This window comes from Dendropsophus ebraccatus, chromosome 3 (assembly GCF_027789765.1).
Source record: "Dendropsophus ebraccatus isolate aDenEbr1 chromosome 3, aDenEbr1.pat, whole genome shotgun sequence".
Classification (NCBI taxonomy): Eukaryota; Metazoa; Chordata; class Amphibia; order Anura; family Hylidae; genus Dendropsophus; species Dendropsophus ebraccatus.
Genome location: NC_091456.1, coordinates 161306641 through 161323236, shown reverse-complemented (window position 1 = coordinate 161323236; position 16596 = coordinate 161306641). Strand labels below are relative to the sequence as shown.

The window sequence follows — 16596 nt, the reverse complement described above, 5'->3', positions numbered from 1 at the left end:
GATTTTTTTTTTTTTTTTATTTTAATTTTTTTTTAAAAAAATGACCAGATTGGAATAACAATCTAAAAAATGGGGGGAAAAACTATATGCGCCTCCACTGTTCCAGCAGTCTCTGCTGTAGACCACTTATTTTGATGCAATGAAGTGGCCAGTACCTGGCTCTTGCAATCCCTACTGAGTTGGAGCCGAGCTGCAGTAGGGCTACCACACAATACTCAGGGCTGTTTGTTTCCTCCATTTGATGTGCATGTAGATGCCATGGCTCTGGCAAGTGAAACCCAGAATACCCCTTTAACACTCCCATCTCTCTAAAACATCACAGTGTTTCAGAGTCCATAATAGTTTTCTGTGTTTCATGGCCCCTGTGGTTCAGGCAGCATATAACAGCTGGTTGGTTCCCTATACACAGTAAAATGGAAATTATATGAAAAATATAATGCCTTTTAGTTCCTGAGATAATAATTTTGTCTTATTGGATGACCATTTGTAGTTTAAACCAAATATTGAGATGGGAGGGATTTTTTTTTTTTAGCAGGAAGTGTTGTGAAGCCTTAGGGATGGGAGCTTCATCTTCACACATCCCCATGAACAAGATTCATACCACCTCAGCCCCCTAAGCGCACCTCTTGCAATAAAGTTTCTGTCCATTTGCATAACTATTCCAGATGGGAATAGCCCTTTTAAATAAAAAAAGATAATATCCAAATCTTCACTTAGTGATCTTGTCACCCCCTTACTCTATGTGCGGTTCTCCGCACCATCCACAGGCTTAGATGCTGCACATTCTCTATACACCAGCATCTTCTTTCTGCTCTAAAATCGCTTCATTTCATCAGTGGACAGTGTCACCTAGGCGGGCTTCATGCTGGTTTGGCCCTATTTCTGAGCCCCACCTAGGTGACACTGTCCACTGATGTAATGAAGCGATGTTAGAGCATAAAGAAACACAGACAAGTTTTGTACAGGTATATAGTGAATGTACACCATCTAAGCTTGCAGGGAACAGCACATAGAGGAAGGAGGGAGGCTGGGTTTACACTATGTTTTCGCAATCAGTTTCTCATCCATTTTTAAAGAAAAAAAACGGATTGCAAATACGTAGTGTGAAGCCAGCCTAAAGCTGTCATTCTTTTTCAACGGCCAGGATAAGAGGTGACTCCCATCCCAGCCACCTAATTTTACAGTCAATAGCAACAGCATCTAGGCCATAAGACAGCGGGAGAAGGCTCCGTCAGCCATGTTGACATTGAGTATTCATGGAAACCAACAGCCGAAAGTAAACTACCCGTTTTGTCATCTGTGAATATTAGGCCCTATCAGAAGCCAGAACTGTCTATCAGTTTTGCACTGACACGCTCTCTATAACTCTGCAGTACAGCTATTAGATTATACAACGAAAAGATGAAGTGATCGCAAGTCTAGTTGAATTAAATCAAATTTTTGAAAAATAAATAAAAAAAACCTTTCTATTTAAAATTGAATGTTTTTTTTCTGATGTAAAAAATCTATAAAAATATGTACATTTGGTATGGCCACAATGGTAACAATCTTGAGTATTAAATAAATGCTTTCCGTTATAATTTCCGAATAATTTCCGTTGCATGGTGAACAACACCAAAAGTTACTTTGCTCCATTAATAGATTAGTTCTGGTTCTTATCATATGACGACACATTTGTTAAATATGTTATTATGCAAAAGTAATAAAACAAATACTAATAACACATCATCTGTACTCTATGCTAACTGCTTTAAAGCAAATCCCAAAATGAAAGAATAACAGAATTGCTGTTTTTTCCACACTACCCTATTCAGAAATGAAATAGAATGGTTTGTCTCGCAGGATGGGGGATAAGTGTATGATCGCTGGTGGTCCGATCCCTGGGCTCCGCTATAACCTCCATCACAGGGTGCTAAGCCGCCTGTTGGAATGGAGCATTGGTTAAGTATCCAGAGCTATGGGAGCAGATGGAGTGTAATAGTTCCATTACGGATGGGATTTTTACACACAATGTTGCATAAGAACACTAAAGCAATAGTGGTGCCCTGTATAACCAGATAACCAACCATAATCACAACTGATTTACTTTTTTTTTTTTTTTTTCTTGTAAAGTGAATCTGAAGATGAAAAGAACGGAAACGCAGGACAAAGTGGAGATTCCAGCTCTTCATCCTCTAATGAGAGTTCAGAGTCTGATTCTGATTCACAATCTGAGGAGGACAGTGAATCAGAACCAGAAGCACCTAGGAATGTAACCAAATCTAAGGTGAGATATAGATTTTTTCCTGCCTATAGTATACCTTGCATTGTAGCACTGAGTCTGAGTACCTGTCTGGTACTATTCTGTGAAGATTTCATTTGGGATAAGAGTATAACATCTCTCTTTTATTCATATTAGATGTTCAATGCAGACACCATTAAATGCCCCCCAAGATCAATGTAAGGGGGGTTTCTGGTCCCTCTTCAGCAGGAGAATTGCCAGGAGGAATAGTATAGACCAGCGGTCTGGCATGTACATTTATGCTCCATACATCTTGTATCATGTGGCTAGGCCTTAAGAAAGAACTGGCTAAGGATAGTAGAATTCAGATTTGGTTCATACCTACTATAGTTATTTCAGGTCTCCTTTCCTTACTGCTTCTCCACCTTACAGCTATTTTGGTGATTTGTTCCAAAATACATTGCAATAGATCTGTACCCCTTATTTCCAGTAATACAGACAGGTAAAACCCACTCAAAGGACAAGAGGGCATTGCCTCCGCCTGGAGAAAAAAAGGTTCAATCTCCGGAGGCGACAAGCCTTCTTTACCATGAGAACTGTGAATCTGTGGAACAGTCTACACCAGGATCTGGTCACAGCAAAAACAGTAGAGGGCTTCAAAACAGGGCTAGACAAGTTCTTAGAGCAAAATAATATAAATGCATATGTATAGAACCTATCACCCCTCCCCCTTCCCTGTATCCATCCCCTCCTTGGTTGAACTTGATGAACATGTGTCTTTTTTCAACCGTATAAACTATGTAACTATGTAACTATATGTAGTATCCCTTTCATTGTGGCAAATCATTAGGGCTACATGTACCAACCTCATCTTGGCCATATACCGCCAGGGATGCTGATAAATATTCTGTGACCCACATTTATTATTGCTCTCCATAAAATGTATATGTCGGCAGAATCATATGCTAACATATCTTATAAGGCCTAGTTTACATATATAAGTTGCGTCCGTTTCCGTTTTTTATGTAAGATATTGTCCAATCTGATGTCACAGCTGATACCAAAAAGGCATCAGTTGTCATCAGGTTTTCTATCCTTTTTTCAGAAAAAACTTTCAGTTTCTATAAGTTAATATCAGCTTCCATACGTTTATTTCATTAGTTGTCATCAGTTTTTCCTCTACGGCATTACAGGGAGCGATCTATACATGGGGTAGCAGCACACCAGAGCCCTCTACTGTGGGCAGCAGGGCATGGGGACATCTCCTATAGCAGGGATAGGGAACCTGGCTTTTCAGCTGTTGCAAAACTACAACTCCCATCATACATGGATATCCCAGACATGATGAGAGTTGTAGTTTTGCAGCAGGTGGAGAGCCAAGGTTCCCTAACCCTGTCCTAAAGGGTGCTGCACCTGTACAGAGGAGCTGGGGGGCTGCCCATCCTGCCAGGGGCCACTATGCTGAAGGGCCAGAGTCGCAAGGGTTAATGGGGGTGGCGGCGGCACAGGGAGATCTCTGTGGAGCACCGGAGGCAAAAGCCGAGGATGCATAATGCATGCGACTGTACACGGCATGCCTCCGGCACTCCATAGATTTTTGTGGATGCGGTGCCGTATGAGGGAGCTGCCTGCATGTCAGAACGCTCCGAGCAGCGTTCTCCTGTGCGGTCAGTCTGGCGGCACTAATGTGACAACGCATCTTCCAAACAGTCCCATTGAAAACAATGGGATGAGTTCAGACATGCGTTTCTCTCTGGTGCTTTTCTCCTGCACCGGAGGGAAACGCCGCCAGATATATGTAAGCTAGGCCTAATTATGCTAATGCTCCTATAATTTTATGGGACTCCAAAGTGCACGCAGCCATGATTTTGAGTCCCACAAAATGACATTATATGCTCAGAAATGTGCACAGCTCTGATACATGACAGTATATGTCAATATGCCATTTCAACATATACAGAAAATATATAAACCGCACTAAATGTGAGCTTTACCCTTGCTGTCACGTAGAGACATAACCTTCATTGACATAAATGGTTTTCTGGCCTTACACCACCACTAGTCATACCATAAATAATTTCATTACCTTAAAGGTCCCCATACACCTTCGAAACCTGACAAATTATTGTTCGGTTAAAAGTTCTCTCTCCCAACCATCTCCCACCCTTCCCATACACAGGAATGTTCAGCACAGTGTTTAGGGATAAGCTGCAGCCAGAGAGCTTTGACTGTGGCTTAACTCTCCCAGGACAAAGGGGTCAGGTGGTCATTTTCCATCATGCCCAACCCCTATCTCCACCGACATCATCTGTCCATGGTCAGTCGGCAAAGCTCCATACGCCTTATTCCGTCAGCCAACAAAAGTATAAGGTGTATGGGGACCTCTAGGCTTTGTTCACACTACAGATTTCTGTGTGAATTTCAGTGTCCCATTATATTAAATGGGAATCCATGTCGTAGATTAAAAAAAAACAAGAACACTTTTTGATGTTGGTGCATATTAGCATAGACACCAAAACTATCTAAAAGCTATGTAAAAGTATACTATGTGGCACTGTATGTCTGAACAGGGGCGTAACTAGAAATGCCCTGGCTCCATAGCAAACTTTTGATTGTGACCCCCCACCAACTACCACAAACCTTTAACATTTAACTTCAAGTGCTTGTCAGGTTATATGCAGCACCCTGAAGGGCTACTTGGCCACTAGGTGCTGCAAATGATGACAGTTCAGGGGGCCCAGTGTATTGCTGGAGTTGCCCACTGGGCCCCTTGAAGCAGCAGGCCCCGTAGCACTCGCTATGGCTGCTATGGTGGTAGTTACGCCCCTGTGTCTGACTGCCATGTAGATAACTACTTGAGTAAAATGAATGCAATACTGATTTGATTTGCCCAGCCTAGAGGAATGGACGCCAGTAGCCCTTATTGCCCCACTTACTAGCTACAGTGGCTGAGAGGGAACATTGCTGGCAATCTCTTACCCAAAAAAGAATATTTTACTCTCACACTGGAACAGTATACATTCCTGGGCCGTTGATTTCTAAATTCTATTAGCTTTTTTCATTGCGGCCATATTTGTGTCTATCCTACAGGATAAGGGACCCAGGAAATATGCCGTATAATATTCCTGAAGCTTTCCGAAGCGTTCACTTAAATGACCTAAATAAGTAAGTGGCATCGGAGTGGTAACTTTTTAGGAGCCAATCCACGGTAACATTGGGCTATCAGTTAGAGGATGTGCCTTTTCAATGATGCATAACACACAAATATTTTGGAAGTGATGGTAAAATTCTGCCAGTAAACGCCGATTCATGTGCCTCTCCGTGCGGCTTCGCAGCTCTTGAAGTGGTGTGAAATTCTCATTTTACACACTTTGCAGTCAGAAGCTATGAATTATGCATTGAGCAAGAGAAATCCTCAATCTCCTGCTTCATCTGCTATATGCTTTATCCAGCTTCTGTCTCTATTAACAAGATGAATTGTAAATGGATAGATCTAGATGCAATGTAGCCTTAACATCTTCTCTTAGACCCACATTGCCTTCTACAGTGGAATGAACGTCAGTCTACTGAGGAGGGATAAATGAGACATTATCTTCATAATGCCACTATTTGGGGAACGTTTCACTTGCATTGCATGTTTTTTTTTTTTTTTTTACTTCATTGATGATTTGCTAAAAGCATTGTTGTTAGATAATAGGGAAATATGTGTCTAAAAGATTTAAACCCTGATCCGGTTACATACAATTTTATATGTTAATTAAAACAAATTAACTAGAAAATTATTACTAGACAGTTCATTAAAAAAATATAATTCAAGTGTACACCCTGGTGGTCAGAAGCTGTGGAGGCTCGATGGGAAACGCTGTCTCATAAGGTATAGTTGCAGCAGGGAGAAAAGATGCACGGAAACCTCTTCTTGCAATTAAAGGGGGTTTCCAGGATGATGTATTGATGTAAAAGCCTATGTTTATGGGACGATTATCGGACAGTAGACGTCACAGAGGGGCGGAACCTACAGCGCTGATGTGGGCGGGGCAAAGTGGCACAGCAGCTTTGAAGCCCCACCCAGGTGGCACAATCCACAAACCATAAAAAGCATTTTTCACTGAACAAAGCACCAAGAAATCTATTATAAAGTAAGGTATGAAAACTGCAAAATTTAGGCTTTACAGCTGCGAAGAGAAGTCTTCGTACAAAAAGGGGGTGACAGTGTCACTTTAACCCACTTTAACTGTACGTCCTGATGCGGGTGGGGGCTTTCAGAGAGGGGTCGCACGACGACCCCACTCTGAACCGCCACAATCCTGGGTGCTATGTGTAGCCCTGGACCGCGGCTATAAAGCGGGCGCTGTCTGATCGTCACACCTGCTAATTATACATTTAAATGCAGCTGTCAAAACTATATATAAAAATCCCCTCCCCTAATAAGTTTGAATCACCCCCTTTTCCCATTTTATAAATATAAATAAAGAAAGAAACATATTTGGTATCGCCGTGTGCGTAATCCCCTTAACTATTAAATTAACACATTCCTGATCTCACACGGTAAACGGCGTAAGCGGGGAAAAAAAACAAACACCAAAATTGCGAATATTTTGTCACATCAAATCCAGAAAAATTGTAATAAAAGTGATCAAAAGTCGCATATACGCACTCAAGCTACCGCTAGAGAGAACCAGTCATGGCGCAAAAAATGACATCTCACATAGCCCCATAGACAATAGGATAAAAGCGTTATAAGGCTGAGAATAATGCAATTTTAAACACCAATTATTTTTTTTTTAAAGGTTTTAATTTTTTAAAAGCTGTCAGATAAAAGAAGTCATTTAAGTTACATATCGTTGTAATCGTACCGAACATATATAACATATCAGTTTTACCATAGGACGAATGGCATAAACACGTAAACACGTATGATACTGTAAAAACCTACTGAATTTTTATATTAGGTTGTGAGCCCCATTGGGAACAGAGACAGATATGAGTGACGACAGTCTCTGAGTAAAATAACGATTGAATGAAAGAGGACTATACTGAAGAATTGGCAAAATATCTAGCTATTCACATGCTTGTCCCCCCAACTAGTGCTGAAAGGACACTCATTTGACATACATCTTCGTATATCAGGCTCATTTTCTGGTAGAAATGTCTAATGCACAAGGCAGTGTGAATAGAACCTTACAAGTCTCAGCTATAAGCATAACCTTGGAGTCAGCATGGCAGTCACTAATAGTGACGGCTTAATGCATCGCTTAGTTGAGGTGTAGGGAACCTTGGCTCTCCAACTGTTGCAAAACTACAACTCCCATCATGCCTGGACCGCACAGTTCCCTACCCTGGTTTAGACTTTTGGCCATGTGGCAACCAATGTAATGTCGAGGTTATCATCAGATAGTGTTAATATTGTATGTTACACTGGAAATAGGAGAATTGTGACATTGACGAGATTCTTGCAACACCAACTAGTTGGGAAACACTACTGAAACAAGAATTTTCTTGGTAATTATGGGATTGTTCTTAGGACTGTCATTGTGTTTCTATTAACAGAAAGCTGAAAGTAAGCCTAACAAAGAGAAGGAACCGCCTAGGAAACAAGACGTGTCTCTTCTAGACCTAGATTGTAAGTATATTTTATTTAGACTCTAAATCTTGTGCCGTGTATAAATTGCATCCTTTTTCTATGGTATGGTTTTGCGTGCCATGGCAGGCCTTGTTTTAGAAAGGCACCCTGTTTGGGGTAATTCTTTGGTGGCTTTCACTCCCAGGAGAGTTGATTGAACTTAGAGTACCTGTCCTTAAAAATAACTTTTGACATATCAGACATTTCAAAAGTTATTGATCGCAGTTATCTTAGGTACAGAGTGCAGCGGCTGTGCCATCCACTCCCCGGCCACTCACTAAGGCCCCCTTCACACATCTGGAAAAACCATCCGGATTTCCCATAGACTTTAATTGGTCACGTCCTATTTTTGTTTGGAATTCCGTCCCGGACGCCCCATAGAAGTCTATGGGAGCGCCAGAAGCACGGGCACTTAAGCGATCTCACACACAGGGTTAATCGTTGAAAGACTATTTAGATGAAGCGATCTGCAAATTTTTTGCAAACAACCAATGATGATTTTAGAACATGTTGAAGGATCACGATGAACGATTTATCGCTCGTCGCTTGATGGTAAGCAGTGTTTACATGAGCCGATTATCGCTCAAATGCGATCGTTATCGCAAAAATTTGAGCAATAATCGCTCCGTGTAAAGGGACCATTACTGCCCGATTATTGGGGCGGCTAATAGGTCCAGTAAACGGGCGCCGATCTAGCAGATCGGTGCTCGTTTACTAAAATGATCGGGCTGTAGCCGGCCCAATTAATAGGACCCTAATACATGAATGAAAATTAGACTATGCAGGGCTTGTTTGTAGTCTGTGACCATAAAGGTACATAGGCATATAATATAATAATTCTGTGTAGTTTATACAGTCAGATACACTGCGTGCTGTGTTAGGATAAAATAATTTTACATTACTTAGAAGGTGTTCATCTGTGTGCAAATGACATGGCAATAATAGTATTTTTCACCATCTTTGATTTTCCTTTTACAGTTAATCCTGTATCTTCTCCAGTGACCAATCTCCCCAAACCTTCGATCCTTTCTCCCAGTTTAATATCAGACCTTCAGGGATTATCCCTCTCCACCCCATCTCCAGTAATAAATGTAAGTGATATCTTTGATGTTGATCCTTGAAGAAATCTATGACAACCAGTGTTCCATGTATTTATATAATTTGTGTGTATAGGGATATCAGTGTGTGTATGTATACTGTATAATGTGTCTAAATGGCCATAGGGACATTGAGGGAGATTTATCAATCATGGTGTAAAGTGAAACTGGCTCAGTTGCCCCTAGAAACCAATCAGATTCCACCTTTCATTCCTCACAGACTCTTTGGAAAAGGAAAGATGGAATCTGATTGGTTGCTAGGGGCAACTGAGCCAGTTTCACTTTACACCATGTTTGATAAATCTCCCCCATAGTGTATATGTACTGTAATACAGACAGATCTGATAAAAGAGTCAAGATTGTTAGGTGAATGTGTTTGTGAAAGTATTTAACTTGACAAGTCCTGCAAGTTTGCTTCCTTTAGATGAGATGGGAATCCCCCTTTAAGTTGGCCATAAATCATCATCATAGATCAGTCTTCTATTCCTTCTGATTCTCTTATATACACACAACCTGTCCTTGACTCGACATGTGGTCACAGTGGGGAGAGAGGAATAAGTGGCTCCTGTCCTGTGGTAAAGAGGGATCAGACACATTGAAGTCCAACATGTCTGATCCTTCATTCCCAGATAGCTGCAGTGTGAGGAGAGTTGGCACACCCTTAAACATAAAAGATATTCATTTGGTCACTCTTACTGAAATGGTATTATAACCTTTGCTCTGAGTCTTTTAATTGGGTTACATTTTCAGTATGGGGAGACCATGTTTAAAGGACAAATCCAGCCAAAACGTATAGGAATTACACCTGATTTATGAGGTAACGGTTTTTTAGAGAATTTGAAGCCTCCCTGATCTACTAAATTAATATATCACTATATGTTCGTTTCCCATATTTAATGAACATTAGGAATTTGTCTAACTTCCCATAAGTAATGACATATTTAAAAATATTTTTGGCCGGACTTCTCAGCGCACCCATCATTTGGTGCAGCAGGATACTTTGAAAAACTCTTGTAGGTACACTATCTTCTGACGCGAACAGTGAACAGTCACTATGTAGTCTATGGCGCTTCCGGGAATTCCACGTCAGAAGAGGACAGCGTACCTACAGGAGTTTTCAGTATATCCTGTTGCGCCAGATGATGGGTATGCGTTAAATAACTGGAATGGAAAGCTTTTCTCAATATAAATGCTCTGTGTGTCATATATTGGAACGGGTTTGTCATTATTTTATGTCATATAACGTTTGTTTATAATAGTTTAGTTCAGTGTATGAGTATTTTCTGGTACATACCAAACTTTTTTTGTGAGCAAAACAAAAAAGACCCTAATATAGATATTACTGTAAATTTCAAGTTTATGAGTATATGATCTTAAAGGGTTGCTCCAAAGGAAAAAAAATAGTATTTAAGTCAACTGTTGTAAAAAGTTATACAGATTTGTAAATTTACTTCTGTTAAAAAATCAGAAGTCTTGCAGTACTTATCAGCTGCTGTATGTCCTGCAGAAAGTGGTGTATTGTTTCCAGTCTGACACAGTGCTCTCTGCTGCCACCTCTGTCTGTGACAGGAACTGTCCAAAGCAGGAGAGGTTTTTTATGAGAATTTGCTACTGCTCTGGACAGTTCCTGACATGGACAGAGGTGGCAGCAGAGAGCAGTATGTCAGACTGGAAAGAATAGACCACTTCATGCAGGACATACACCAGCTGATAAGTACTGGAAGACTTGAGTTTTTTAAATAGAAGAAAATTACAGATCTTTATAACTTTCTGACACCAGTTGATTTAAAACCAATTATTTTTTTCCATAGTATCAATTTAATTTTAGTGCTTCCTGTAGTACTGGACCTTTTTCACCTCCAGCCACTCACATCTCTGGTAGAATTGTGTTTCACATGCTAAGTAGCTGATATGATGAGCATTAAATCAGAGATGTGCTGTGTATACACACACAGCGGCAGGGGTAAATGGGAGTGTATGTGCAACCCATTTCTGGTAGTCGAATTTAACTGCGAGATTGCAGGATGGGAGTCTTGAGAAGATGATCAATGTAGTGTAATTTGGGCGGGGGGGAGCTCCAATAAATAATTATTTATCTATTTTTTTTCTCTCTCTTTTTTCTAGTCTTTTCCTGTTTAGACCTGTTCACGCTACAGAAAATGGCAGAGATTCTGAGCGGAACCCCCACCCGCGGACTCTGCTCGGAATCCCGCCTGCTATCTGTTGCCTCGCATTTCTCCACTCAGAGAGCAGAGGCGTGCCAGACATCCCATTGAAACAGATAGGCGGGATTCTGAGCGGCGGGCGGGGGTTCCGCTAGGAATCTCCGCCTGATTTCCGGGCAGTAAGGGTATATAGATAATTCTTAACAATTTTGGTAAAGGAAGACCAAGTGGAGGGTGCAATAGAGGGGTCCTGACTTAGATTTAAATATAATATGAAACAAATTTATAATTAGTAGTGTTTTTTGGGGGATTTTATTTATTAAATATAAAATTAATATAAAAAAAATAACTACTACTGCTCTGGTTTGGCATCACTTAGTCAGTATTCACACCCTTACAGCTATTTTTCTGTGTATTTTATTACCTCAGAAAACTCCTTAAATACTAACCCCTATTCATTATACAGTACTTAGTTATATTCATTTGAAACTTAACTCTGTGAACCTGCAAATTTTCCTTTCCAGAAAGATCTTAAAATATGTATTTCAAAATCAGTGGAAAAAAAAAATCTTGCTTTTGTTCCCGGAGTTCATACTCTGTTAAAAAATAATCACCGGCCGATTACTTGTGTCTAATATTGAACGTTACTGGGACTATTTGTCAACTTTTTTTTTTTTTATACGTTGATATTTCTCTCCGTTTTTTTTATTACATAGTTTTATGTTTCTTATTAAGGTGACAGAGCCAGGAGTGCCATGACCTGCTATTTGCATACCCTCAAAAATAGCTGTGATATTGGATATAATAACCTGAACTTTTTTTTTTCAACTTTTTTCCTTCAGCGAGAGAGAAAATGAATTTAACTGTAGGGCACATGCCGAACTAACACTAAGAAATTAATTTATTACCAGGCGAAGGAGAGCTTAGAGTAAGAATAGATGAGTATATGACCCTAATATCAGAAAATGTAGCAGCCACTTATCCTAGAATATGTCAGACAGTCTATTATTCAAATGATTCAGCCCTGTAATTGCATACAGCTTTTATAAAGCCTATCAATAAAGCCTATTTCTCTAAATTCATAGCTGCTGCACATTATTGAAAGTATACTTTGTTCCTTTGTTTCATCTACTTGGTCCGTAAATGAAGATTAATAATGGAATATAGTATCACCATGCCGTTTTTGTACATTCCCTTGTGACCCCGGGGCCACGTTGGAGTCCCGTACTGTTACAGAGCTCCGCACATTTTAGGCGCATCTAGTCGGGATTGGGTTAATTATAATGAAATAGACTAGAAAATATGTTTAAATGTTCATTTTATTTTTAATCAGATCAACCTCCGTTTTGGAGTGATTGAAATGTCACAGAGTCTGTTTTCTCATGCATGCGTCGGTAAATCAGTTACTGGATTATGCAGACAATTTGAGGACCAGAGGAGTCTGCCGCCTCTCGCGATGGCAAATCGGTTGTGATGTCGGACACAGGGACACCTCACAATTACCGATGCATTGTAACTTTCTGCTCGAAGGGCACAAATATTGAAAAATACAGCAGAATCGACCGGACAAGGCAGAGAAGAGGATAAATTAGAGACCAGAAATCTCCAAGTGTAACGTGATGGGATTTGCTGATCATATAATTGTAGTCCCAACATTTGTTCCGTAGTATATTAGGTAATTGTCACGTCTTAGGCCAGGAACATACCTGTCCAATGATCCAGCATAGTTACCCTCTGGCATTGTTGTACCTAATTTTCCATGTCAAATGCCATGTGGCCCTTATTTTAAGTAGCAATTTCATAGTCCCTTACCAGGTGGTAACCAGCGGTATGGACAGTCTGCTCGATCTATAAACTGAAGAATTGAGGAATGCTGGGATTTACTGGAGATGGTCCTAAGGTAGTCTTCCTCTTTAAATACTTTTTGTATAACTTATATTAATATGCCTTGTAATATATCTAGGAGTACAGTATTATAAAAATATATATATATTTAAAGGGTTACTACAGCGATTATTTAAAACTATTATCAAATCGACTGCTGTCAGAAAGTTTTAAATATTTCTTAATATAAATTATAACTTCTACTACTACTTCTAATGTAAATTATTTTAAAAACTGTCATTTTTTCCAGTACTTATCAGTTGCTTTATGTCCTGCAGGAATTTGTGTATTCTTTCCAGTCTGACATGTGTTCTGTGCTGCCACCTCTGTCCATGTCAGGAAATGTCCAGAGCAGAGCAGGAGAGGATTTCTTTGCGGTTTTCCTACTGCTCTGGACGGTTCCCGACATGGACAAAGGGGGCTGCAGAGAGCAACTGTGTCAGACTGGAAAGAATACACCACTTCCTGCAGGACATGCAGCAGCTGCTAAGTACTTGAAGGATTGAGATTTTTTTTTTTTTTTTTTAATAGAAGTTATTTACAAATTTATAAAACCTTCGGATACCAGTTGCTTTTTTTTTTTTTTTTTTTTTGGAGAAGCCATAGTTAACTATAATAGCACTTAAAATTACCTCGCTCCTCCTGATTAACCTTGGGATTTTTAATAACGCCACATCCTAACCCCGTACGCGGACGTGGATGATATGATAATGATATAATCCATCTATGTGGCCAGGTTTAGGTGTCCTCGGGAAGTGCGTGAACCGCAGGCTAATTACGTGTCCAGTTCAAGCACTGTCAGTAAGTGTTAGGACCAAAATATGTTGCTGATAGTTTGGCGAGGTAAGATCTCCCTCCTCACAGCTTTAGCAGCGATCAGACATGACGTGGGACATATTCATTGACCCCTCTCCTTTTCCAGCGCGATCATTCACCGAAGGAAGCTAACCCGAGCCAGACACAAGGCTCATTTCAATTTTAACAATGGTAATTAAAGGTTAATTCAGCGCGTCAGGATTAACGAGGAAAATACAAATGATGGGCGAGCAGCTGCCATTAAGAAACAACTTTAGAACAATACAATTACAGTGTGAATGTGACAAAGGAAAGAGGAGCTAATAATAATGAGCCGCCGGCTAATTGTGGGGCCCTCCCGCTACCAGAGCTCTCCCATCACAACCCGGGGGGCACAGTCCTTCCTTGTCGCCCAGTCTTATGACTCTAGTATTAGACGTTGCCTTTTGTGACTAAGGTCTAACTGAGAAGCTATATGCTCCATATTCCCTGTAATCTTTATTAACAGATTAGCAATTGAACAGCAGACATTTTATTGCTTTGTTGAATGAGAAGTTATATTAGATTGGAAGATCTTAAAAGGGTAATTCAACCACATTTTTTTTCTTTCAAATCAACTGGTGCTAGAAAGTGCCAGTAATTTACTTCTATTAAAAAAAATCTCAAGTCTTCCAGTACTTATCAACTGCTGTATGTCTTGCAGGAAGTGGGGTATTCTCACCAGTCTGACACAGTGCTCTCTGCTGCAACCTATGTTCACGTCAGGAACTGTCCAGAACAGCAGCAACTCCCCATAGAAAACCCTCTCCCGCGCTCCAGACTGGAAAGAATACACCAGTTCCTGCAGGATATAGAGCAGCTGATAAGTACTTGAAGGCTTGGAAGAATGCATTTTTCCTGGGTTTCTGTATTAGAGTTCATGTTGTTGTATAGGTAACTTTTTTTTCTGTGGGTCAGTTCAGTTACAGCAGGAGCCAATCTCTGTCATTTTTATTATGTTTGACCACTTTATAATAAACTGTGTGCGGGTCTGTTTTTTGAGAAGTGAGTTATAGTTTTTATTGCTATTTTCTTAGGTAGATTTTTTAAATATTTTTTTTTGTTCAACTTAGTGATTTCTTTATTTTTATACTGCACTCACCACGCAGGGTAATGAATGCAGTAAAGGATGTTAATTATACTTGTCTCCGACTGTGTTATCTACAGTGATTGTTATAATAGTTTTTTTCCCCCATAATAAAAATTAAAAAGGAGCTTTTAAAATCAGTGGAGAAGTCGTTGAAAAACACTGAGTCGTCCTCTGTTAGCTTGCACTCCCTTCCCCTGGTGGTGCTCAGCACACCATAGATTATGAGATCATCCAGCAAGAAGAATGTACACAAAACTCACCTGTAGATAAAACAGCAAACTTCATTATTCACGTCAAGAGGCAGAAGACTCTGGGTGGGTGGAAAATGGGTGAAGACTGTTTTGCGCTATTTTATGCGCTTCCTCCTGGCCCAAGGGGAACTGCATGAAAGCGCAAAACGGTCTGCGTCCTCAGTCTTATGATGTAAATAATAAAGTTTGTCAATTTATCAACCAGTGAGTGTTGTGGACATTCTTGCTGGATGCGGAACTTTAAAAATGCTTTGCTTTAATTTTTAAGGATATATTTTTTAAAAACTTTATTTTACTTTCAGGCTCTCTAGGAGACCCAAAGAAGAGATGACCTGTACATGTACAATATTTACCAGTACATCTGTATTGCAGGGCAGTGCTCTGTGAGAGCATTTATTAGCATCCCTATTTCAGTGTGTCAGCAGAATCAAGCATACTCTGCTTCTGAGCCCACTCCATACTCCTTTCCTGACACTTTGACGTACATACTGTATGTGTCAAAAGGGGTTTACCGGTAACTGGGGAGTTTCCTGATATGTTCCTTTTATTCTCCATAAAATATTATTTTAGAGTGCTACATTGTGTGCCATTCTTTTCTTATTTCTACTAGAAACTTGTAATTAAATTTGCAATTGGGTGTTACCAGTTAAAGGCATGTCCCTACATAGGCCGAGCCTCCAGTGGTTTGGAAATACACCGCTTAACAATAGAGTAACAACCAGTTGTCAAATTATCCAAAATTACACAAATTATAAAAATTTAGAGATAAGATGGTCTCACATGGTGAGATGTCTGGCTGACACCCATGATCGGTGAGACAGCTGCTTTTCTCTGCTAGTACTCTTGGGTGGTCTAATGAGACAGTTGACATAAGGATGAGATAAGGATCATAAGTACAGGGGGACAACATGTTGTGTTCGCTCATGCAGCACTAAGTCCTTATGGCAATAAGAAGTGCTCAATAGCTCCATATATGCATCACCTTTGATGTTAGACCCTAAGGGGTGTGCTTTAGGTATTGTTGATGAGGAACAGTGGACTCACCACCGACTCATATTTCTCTGTGAGTCTCTTTTCCTGGCTAGTAAGGCCATCGCTCTATGGTGGATGGACCTGAGACCCCCTACCATTATGGAATTGAAACAGTTAACATGGCCTTATCTTTACCTCTTTTTACCGCTACTATCTTTACCTCTCTGTTCAACATCAATCAATGCATTTATTGACCATTATTCTCATGGAAATATGTGTATCTCAGTTTACTCTATGCAGAGTATGTTATTTATAATTTTTGTGTGCAATGCCTTTTACTTTTAATAAAAGAGTTTTAAAGAAAATGGAGTACAGGGCAGATTCTCCAGGGAAATAGCTACAAATAAAGGATATATTGCTTTTAGCGATGGAGGTTGTGTATGTTTTAGGCTTCCTTCACAC

General features: G+C 40.1%; 1 protein-coding gene across 2 annotated transcripts in view; it reads left to right on the top strand.

The window, feature by feature from the left end:
- AP3B1 (adaptor related protein complex 3 subunit beta 1) overlaps nucleotides 1-16596 on the top strand; it is a 156331-nt gene that overhangs the window by 94976 nt on the left and 44759 nt on the right. For both annotated transcript variants that reach the window (XM_069963026.1, XM_069963025.1), the window contains exons 20-22: nucleotides 2113-2266; nucleotides 7769-7841; nucleotides 8820-8932. In XM_069963026.1, coding sequence (XP_069819127.1) covers nucleotides 2113-2266; nucleotides 7769-7841; nucleotides 8820-8932 — 340 coding nt within the window. The remainder of the gene's footprint in view (nucleotides 1-2112; nucleotides 2267-7768; nucleotides 7842-8819; nucleotides 8933-16596) is intronic.